The 9,118-nt window shown below is 58.3% G+C and overlaps 1 protein-coding gene across 3 annotated transcripts in view; it reads left to right on the forward strand.

The window, feature by feature from the left end:
• The window catches only part of PACSIN1 (protein kinase C and casein kinase substrate in neurons 1), a 64,473-nt gene extending 56,654 nt beyond the window's left edge, over window positions 1-7,819 (forward strand). For all 3 annotated transcript variants that reach the window (XM_067006047.1, XM_067006049.1, XM_067006048.1), the window contains exons 3-10: window positions 85-241; window positions 1,221-1,456; window positions 2,281-2,436; window positions 2,539-2,714; window positions 3,088-3,208; window positions 3,307-3,434; window positions 4,411-4,598; window positions 5,094-7,819. In XM_067006047.1, the coding sequence (XP_066862148.1) occupies window positions 85-241; window positions 1,221-1,456; window positions 2,281-2,436; window positions 2,539-2,714; window positions 3,088-3,208; window positions 3,307-3,434; window positions 4,411-4,598; window positions 5,094-5,203 (1,272 nt within the window). In that variant the 3' untranslated portion in view covers window positions 5,204-7,819. The remainder of the gene's footprint in view (window positions 1-84; window positions 242-1,220; window positions 1,457-2,280; window positions 2,437-2,538; window positions 2,715-3,087; window positions 3,209-3,306; window positions 3,435-4,410; window positions 4,599-5,093) is intronic.
• Window positions 7,820-9,118: the final 1,299 nt, after the last annotated feature.

A 9,118-nucleotide genomic window follows, 5' to 3' on the forward strand; every position in this document is an offset into this window, starting at 1 on the left:
CCCCCTGCAGGACAGGGTGGCCAGGACGGCTGGGCGGGCGAGGCGGGGAGCCCGCGGGAGTCGTGCTCGCTGCTCGGCCGCCAGGTGGGGAACTACAAGCGGACGGTGAAGCGCATCGATGACGGGCACCGGCTGTGCAACGACCTGATGAACTGCGTGCAGGAGCGCGCCAAGATCGAGAAGGCGTATGCGCAGCAGCTCACCGACTGGGCCAAGCGCTGGCGCCAGCTCATCGAGAAAGGTGCCCCTCCCCCTCCTGCCCCATGCCCAGCCCATGAGCACACCCCAGGCGCTAACCGGCCCCCCACTGCCTGGGTCCCGGGAGCACCCTGCCTCTGGATGCACCTGCACCCCCCAGTCGCCGGGCCCTGCCCTGCACACTTCCCCTCCCAAACCACACAGGCCTCCCTGTCCCCGGTCAACTCTACTTTCTGCAATTTTCGGCTGGATTAAAAGCAAACAAACAACTTTTTATTTTGAAATAATTTTAGCTTAGAGAACAGTTGCTAGAATAGTACAGAGAATTACATACCTTTCACCCAGACTCACCAGCTCACATTTTACCATGTTTGTTTCCTCACTCCCTCTCTATTTATAGGCATATCTTTTCCGAACCATTTAAGTTAGAGACATGCCCCTTCACCCTAAATTCTTCATGTATCACTGAAGAATAAGAACATTTGTTTACATAACCATAGTTCAACTGTCAAATTCAGGGCGTTTAATGTGGCCCATATGCAAATTTTATTATAGCAATTGTTCTTGCTGGTCCAGATCCTGTGGGATGTCTGGTCCCGGTGGCTTCTTGTTATCTGTCACCAGTTGGTTCTTCAGTTTTACGTTCAGTCAACATTCCCAGAGCACTGACTGTGTGCCTGGTGCTGTGCTGACTTGTGAGAGCTCATGGGGGTCCAGGCTGCCGCCCATGGGGCTCACAAGCTGATGGGGGAGACAGGGAGTAGGCCCAGAGATGGACGCTGTAAGAAGAATTCATGAGGGCTGGAGGCCGAGGTGTGTGAGGATAGAGTACTCAGAAAAGGCTTCCTGAAGGAGGTGGCTGTCCTTGGGCCCTGGAAGATGGATAAAACTATAGGGAGAGCAGAGGAGGGCATTTCTGCTGCCATGGGAAGTATCGGGAAAGCCTCAGAGAAAGGAGGCGTGAGGCGGGCCTCTGGGTGGGGGGTAATGAGGACCTGGTGACCGCATGGCCATTTCCTCAGGCCCACAGTATGGCAGCCTGGAGCGGGCCTGGGGTGCCATGATGACGGAGGCGGACAAGGTGAGCGAACTGCACCAGGAGGTGAAGAACAGCCTGCTGAATGAGGACCTGGAGAAGGTCAAGAACTGGCAGAAGGATGCCTATCACAAGCAGATCATGGGCGGCTTCAAGGAGACCAAGGAGGCTGAAGACGGCTTCCGCAAGGCCCAGAAGCCCTGGGCCAAGAAGATGAAGGAGGTGCCTGGTGGGCGGCTGCCACGGAAGGGGCGAGGCTGGGCAGCTGGGCTCAGAGGGGCAGACTGATCAGAGGGAGGGTCTCTATAGATGTGGCGGGCAGTGCACTGCCCGCTGGTATGGGGCCCACAGGGGAGCAGCACCGCCTGCCAGAGGGAAACATCCACAGATGGGGCAGGCACTGCAGTGCCCGACAGGAGGGCGTCCATAGGGGCAGGCAGTGTGGGGAAATGCACAGATCGGTGGGCGCTGCTCCTGAATACCTGGAGCTGGGCCCTGCATCCCTTCCACCTTTTTTTTTTTTTTTTTTTTTCCGGTACGCGGGCCTCTCACTGTTGTGGCCTCTCCCGTTGCAGAGCACAGGCTCCGGACGCACAGGCTCAGCGGCAATGGCTCATGGGCCCAGCTGCTCCGTGGCATGTGGGATCCTCCCGGACCGGGGCACGAACCCTTGTCCCCTGCATCGGCAGGCGGACTCTCAATCACTACAGGCGGACTCTCAACCTTCCACCTTTTAAGAATGTGTGCTAGAGGCTTCACTGGTGGCGCAGTGGTCCACCTGCCGATGCAGGGGACACGGGTTCGTGCCCCGGTCCGGGAAGATCCCACATGCCGTGGAGCAGCTGGGCCCGTGAGCCATGGCCGCTGAACCTGCACGTCTGGAGCCTGTGCTCTGCAACGGGAGAGGCCACAACAGTGAGAGGCCCACATACTGGGAAAAAAAAAAATGTGTGCTCACAGCTTCCGGTGGAGTGGGCAGGTGGGAGTGGTTGAGTGAACATGTTTGCTTCTGCTTACACCCTGCCCCCTCTCCCCCCTCCCCACAGCTAGAGGCAGCCAAGAAGGCCTACCATCTGGCCTGCAAAGAGGAGAAGCTGGCCTTGACCCGGGAGATGAATAGCAAGACGGAGCAGTCGGCCACACCCGAGCAGCAGAAGAAGCTGCAGGACAAAGTGGACAAGTGCAAGCAGGATGTGCAGAAGGTGCCGGTCGGCCTGGGGTCTCAGGCCCCCTTGCATTGGGTGGCAGCTGGGAGCTGCAGGCCTGGGTCTCACCACCCGCCCCCTTTGCCCTGGCTCCTGTAGACGCAGGAGAAGTATGAGAAGGTGCTGGATGACGTGGGCAAGACCACACCCCAGTACATGGAGGGCATGGAGCAGGTGTTTGAACAGTGCCAGCAATTTGAGGAAAGGAGGCTGGTCTTCCTCAAGGAGGTGCTGCTAGACATCAAACGTCACCTCAACCTAGCTGAGAATAGCAGGTAGCTGGGCGTGGCGGCACGGTGGGCACAGGCAGAGGCAGCAGGGCATCCTGGGCTCTATGTTATAGTGACAGGAAGGGGAGGGCGGAGCTGCAGGGGCCAGTGGCTGCCTGGGTGTAAGCTGACGCACACCAGATACTTAAGAAACATGCTTGGATGGATGGGTGAGTGGCTAAGGTGGGGATGGAGAAAGGCACCCACTGGGCATACCTGGAGCTGCCCACTCAGAGATTGCTCCTTGGGAAGAAGCCTGATTCCCAGCCGGGGGGCACGCCAGCACCCTGGTCTCCTAAACAGGCTCTGGCCCTCACTGAGGCTGAGACGGGGCCATGGTGCATCTTGCCCTGCACCTCTCCATCTCCCCTGTGCACAGCTATGTTCAAGTATACCGGGAGCTGGAGCAGGCCATCCGGGGGGCCGACGCCCAGGACGACCTCAGATGGTTCCGCAGCACCAGCGGCCCTGGCATGCCCATGAATTGGCCCCAGTTTGAGGTGAGGATGTGTGGGGATGGGGAAGGGGAACCTGAAACAGCTGTAAGGAGCCTCGGGGGGCAGGCCCTCAGCCTGACTGCTCCCCTGACACCTCCCAGGAGTGGAACCCAGACCTCCCGCACACCACCACCAAGAAGGAGAAACAGCCCAAGAAGGCAGAGGGGGTAGTGCTGACCAATGCTGCTGGAATGGTGGAGTCCACATCCCAGGCTGGGGACCGTGGCAGGTAAGTGCCTCCTACGGAGCTTCCTGGGGGCCAGGGGGGTCCACACACTGGGACAGCTGAGTTTTACCTTAGGAGACAAGAAATGGTCTAAATCATGGCAACCTTGGGCTCCTCTCAAAGGTAGTGACAGATAGCCCCGTGAGAGCACCTCCTGTGTGCCAGGCACTGTTCTGAGCATTTTCCATAAATTAGCTCCTTGATGTCTCTCAACACTCTGAGGAGTGTGTAAATATTCCCATGTTACAGATGGAGAAATCAACACCTAGAGAGGTTAAGTGACTTGCCCAAGGTCACACAGCTGGTTAGTAAGCCTCAGAGCTAAGATATGATGCCCAAGAGGCCTGGCTCCAGAATCCTCACTCATATATTTTCCTTGGCCTTATTTCTTTCTTTTCTTGTTTTTTTTTTTTCTTCCAGTTTTATTATAATAATAAATTGATATAATTGATACATAGCACTGTATAAGGTTAAGGTGTACAGCATAATGATCTGACTCACATACATCAAGAAATGATTATCACAATAAGTTTAGTGAGCATCCATCATCTCATATAGATACAAAATTAAAGAATTAGAAAAAAATTGTTTTCCTGGTGGTGAGAACTCTTAGGATTTACTGTCGTAACTTTCATAGATAACATACAGCAGTGTTAATTATCTTTATCACGTTGTACATTACATCCCTAGTACTAGTAAACCTCACTCTTAGCTACCCCTCTCAGAAGAGGGGTCACATGTTCTCTGGGGTCTCCTTCAGCACCTCCTCACTCAAGGGCTGAGTAATGCTAATAGTCCTGCCTCCCATCTGGTTAAAGAGCTGTCAGTGAGGGTCACTGGCTCCGGACCCTATCTTACAAGGCCCATCCTTGCTCCAGCCTTGGTGGAATTTAGGGTCAGGGCTCTGGTTGGGAGGAGGGGACAGCCCTAAGGACAGGGTGAGAGGCCACTCATTCTGGGTCCTCTCTCTGCGTCTCAGTGTTAGCAGCTACGACAGGGGCCAGACTTACGCCACTGAGTGGTCGGACGACGAGAGCGGGAATCCATTTGGGGGAAATGAGGCCAACGGGGGCTCCAACCCCTTCGATGAAGACGCCAAGGGAGTGCGTGTGCGGGCGCTCTACGACTATGACGGCCAGGAGCAGGACGAGCTCAGCTTCAAGGCTGGTAAGGGGGCGGGGCCGGTCGAACCTGGGGCGGGGCCTGGCGCATGGGCGGGGCCAAGACCTGGAGGGCTACCTGTGCCTCGGGGACAAGACTTCAATTGGAGAGCAAGGGCAGGGCCTGAGAGTGGCAACTGGGTGCCAGGGGTAGAATCTGGACCTGAGAATAGGGTGGGGGTAGGGCCAGAACAAGGATTGGAGGCGGAGCCTGAGGGCAGGGCTGCCAGGAGGAAGGACAGGACTAGGGCAGTGAAGCTGGAGGCGGGGCCTGGGTTTCCGGGGTGGAGCCGAGATTAGGTGGTTGGCTGGGCCGCCCGTGGGTGTTGAGGTGTGGGTGGGGCTGGTCTGGGGGGGTGGGCGGGGGCGCTGGCATCCGGGCAGTAATGGGCGGGGCACTGGGGTCACCCCAGTGTAATCAGAGGGCTTACCCGGCAGGTGGGGGAGGGGGTCAGTCCTCTCCGAGTTCCTGTCAACCAGCTCCTCTGTGTCCCCTCCCTAGGAGATGAGCTCACCAAGCTTGGCGAGGAGGACGAGCAGGGCTGGTGCCGCGGGCGGCTGGACAGCGGGCAGCTGGGCCTCTATCCCGCCAACTACGTGGAGGCCATCTAGCTACCCTGCTCCCCTCCACATCACCCCCACTCCTCACCCACCGCCTCCCTTCCCTGCCCACTCTTGTCCTCCTCCCCTCGCCATAGAGTTCCAGACATATTTTCCAATCAAGCTTTTATTTTTTTAAAAGTCAAAACAGAACAAAACAAAAAAATACTAAGAGACAGAGCATTTGCCAGGAGGCCAGGGTGGTGGGACTCGGGGTGATGGCCTCAGGGTAGGTGAGGGTCTTAGGACTTAGCCCAACAGCGACATCACAACATCTGCTCTTCAGATCCCACCAAAGAGTCTCCTGAGCCCAGAGGGGTGTCTCCTGGACCCTTCCATCCTGCCTCAGTCCCCCTAGCCTTCCCCTCCCCACCCCAGGGTGCCAGCACCTGCCCCCATTCTCTGGGCCTGGTTTTATGACCTCTGCCTCCAGCCCCACCCTGCTCCCCTCCCACCACCTCCCTATTCTCAAAGACCTCCCCTGCAGACCCCCAAGAAGGGGGCCTCCTCTTTAGTCTTCCACTCTGCCTGGGGAGTGCCCTTCTCCTAGCCTCACCCCTCAGGACTGGTGGGGAGGGAGGAGGGGTAATCACCCTCTTCTCCCATAGAGCTTTCCAGGGGTCCCTAGACTCCCCAGGACATGAAGAGGGGTGAGCTGGAGTTGGTGACAGTGTGACTGGGGTGTAGGAGGGCGAGTGAACGGGGAGCAGGCTCAGAGGAAGGACCAGGACCCTGCTGGGGCCCTTCTTTGCAGCTGTGAGTACTTCTGGCACAGGCTCTTCCTCAGACCCCGCCCCCCTCTCGCAAGGCCTCAGGCCGGGGGGAGGGGCCCCAAAGCCCAGGGCAAAGCCAACAACAGTAGCCCCCTCCTCCTGTTTCCTGGGGAGGAGGGCCTCTTTCCCTCCCTCCCTCCCTCCCTCCCCCCATCCCTCCACATCCATCTAAAACCGTAGAACCACTGGGCTAAGCTGGCCTCCCATGCCTCTTTCCCTTGCTCTGGCCTGCCTGGGGAGGCACTGGGGACCCGGTGCCTGTGGCCAATGGGAGAGGTGTGGGTTTGCAGGAGGGAGGAGCCCCGGCCTCAGGAGCAGGACAGTCGCCAGGTCTTTCTTCCTTGTCCCCTCTCGTCCAACCCCAGCCCCTGGCAGCCCCTCCTGCTGGCAGCCCCTCCATCTCTCCAAGCCTGGGTCTCAGTTAAAGGACTTTTGTGGGTGGGAGGAGGCAAAGGGCCTCCCGCAAGAGCAGGAGTGTTTCCTGTGGTTGGTGAAAGGAAGTGGTGCTGGATTACCAGGTATTCGTACCAGGTACCAACCAGCCTGGCCCATAGGAGTAGGGCGAGGGTGCTTGAGAAGCCGACCAGGGCAGGACAAGACCCAATGAGGTAGGGGAATGATAAGAGGAGTCTCTCGGGAACCTCCGGGGTGAGGCCTTGAGACTTCCTGCAGCCCCAGGTGAGGTTACTGCTCACAGCTGATGCTACTTCTGAGCTTCGGGCCTGCAGACACCCTACCCGCTCAGCTCCAGCAGCACCTGGACCCCGGGCCTCCAGGTAAAGACAGTGTGATACCCCAGCCCCTCCGTCAGCCTCAGTCCTCTTTTGCTCCGTGCTGCTTCTCCCAGCAACCCACTCAGGAGGTCGCAGACCCCAGCCTCAAGGCCCTGAGTCTGGTCATTTGGGCACAGAGGACCTGGGTAGAGTCACAGGGGCCTGAGCTGGTGCAGGCCTCCCTTGGGGCCAGGGGAGTTGGGGGTTTGGGGACAATGGCACCCCCAGGGTCGGGCGGACTCCCTTCTCAGCACCCCTGTTCTTGTTACTGTCTGCTTTCTGGGCCTCTGCTGCAGACTGAGATGTGCCCTAGGCCCCTCAGAGCCTGAAGTAAGATTTTGGAAGCCTCAGGCCTCCGGACTGCAGAACAAAAGCCTCTTCAGCCTTTCCCCAAGGGCAAGAGTTGGGGTTGGAGGCCTCTGCCCCTTGGAAGGCAGGAAGCGAACACATCTGCACCTTGGGCCTGGGCTCCCCATCTCTGTGCCCGCGGCTTCCCGGTACCTGGGGAGGGGCTGTGGCCCTGGCTGGACCCCAGGCCTGTCCCCCTCAGCACTCTGGCAGCCCACTCCGGGGCAGGGACTCGAAACCCATTCCTTGTGAGCAACCACCTCTACGGCCCTGTTGGGGACCACTCCCTCTCAGTCCCCAGGCTCCTCAGGACCCCAGGGCAGGAGGGTCTCCCACCCGGAAGTCCCCCTGAGCCCCACCTGTCAGTGCTGGTGTCGGGCAGTCAACACTGAACGGAGCGGCCGCGCCCACCGCCTCCTGTAGCCCCCATCCGCCCCCTGGATGCTGTGCAGGGCGCCCTGCGGGGCTCGGCGTGTACCGTGTTTTGTCCCCAGTTAAGCGCCCTTTCTGCAGCCTGGCTCTGCGAGGAGCCGGGCCTGCCCCGCCGCCTGCCACCCTAGGCTTCCTGACTCCATTAGTCCAACACCTGTGAAACTCCGAGAAGTGCTGTGGTCTCAGCAGTGCACCCGTTTTGTACATGATTGTGTAATTTAAAGGTATATAAATACAAATATATATATATATAAGTTGTGACTGTATGACTGTGGATAAAATCCAGAACTGTGTCAACCTGGCTGGACGTTGTCATCCTGAGTCTTGTGTGTCTTGCGAGCACTCTGAGAGTTGCCTGCGGTTGGACGTCTGTTGGGGAGCACGCTGGATACTGTCCTGGTGACCACCACGGGCTGGGGGCCTGAGGGCTGGTCCCTTCACCTTCCAGGGCCCCGGGTCCTGTCTGTACAGGGAAGGTCACACCTGATGCTCTCTAAGTCTCCAAGGCTGTGGCCTTTAGAATTCCGGGTGCCTGGTGATGAGCACTGACCAGGAGACCTGGGGCATCTAGGGTCCCAAACTCATGGTTCAAGGGTGAATTTGACCCTTAAATAGGTTTCCTTTTTTTTTTTTTTTTTTGGTTTTTGTGGTGCGCGGGCCTCTCACTGTTGTGGCCTCTCCCGTTGCGGAGCACAGGCTCCGGACGCACAGGCTCAGCGGCCATGGCTCACGGGCCCAGCCGCTCCGCGGCATGTGGGATCCTCCCGGACTGGGGCACGAACCCGTGTCCCCTGCATCGGCAGGCGGACTCTCAACCACTGCGCCACCAGGGAAGCCCAGGTTTCCATTTTTAAAGCAACGTTCTAAAAGTGGCCGCTGAGGCCTGTGGCTTCTGGCTGTTCACAGTCCCGGCTCCCTGTGGTGTGACATCAGGCCATGCCACACTTTCCTGTGTCCTGCCTGACCTCTGACAGCACTTCTGTGTGGGGCCCCTTGCGGGGCAGGACAGGGGCTCTGGGCTCTTAACTCTGTTATGCCGGGAGCTCAGCCCCCAGCCCAGCTTCAGCTCCAGTTCCAGCCCCTGCTCTAGCCTCCCCACTCCTGCCAGATCCCCTCTGGGGCAGGGCAGGAGTCCCTGTCCCAGTCCTGCCATCAGGTCACTGTGTCCCCACCCCGGGTCTCAGCCTCCCCCATCTGGTTAGATGTCTCTCTGAGGCCCTTCTGGCCTTGACAGCCTGACAGGGTCCTGACACAAATCCATCGTTCAAGGCAAATATACTATAGTCCCCTCACCCCTACTGTTTTCCCCCAGCCTCGGGGCATGCTCAGGGCAGGGAGAAAAGGTCCATTTGGGGATTGGATCTGTTCTCTCCCCCATATTCTTCATCCCCCGGATCCACCTCCAGGGACAAACCCCTGGTTTTAGCCAGAGGACTCTTCAAGTAAAGATAAAAGTTTGCCTTATTTGGACAGGCTGTTCCATGCAGTTATGGGGAGCCCTGGAGGCAGGCTCCCCTGCAAAAGGTCAGGGAGTACCTAGGCTAGATGCAGTTCTGACAGGCAGGTGTGTGAAGGAGAAAGAGGATTCCGGAGTTTGCTGC

Source organism: Kogia breviceps, chromosome 10 (assembly GCF_026419965.1).
Source record: "Kogia breviceps isolate mKogBre1 chromosome 10, mKogBre1 haplotype 1, whole genome shotgun sequence".
Taxonomy (NCBI): Eukaryota; Metazoa; Chordata; class Mammalia; order Artiodactyla; family Physeteridae; genus Kogia; species Kogia breviceps.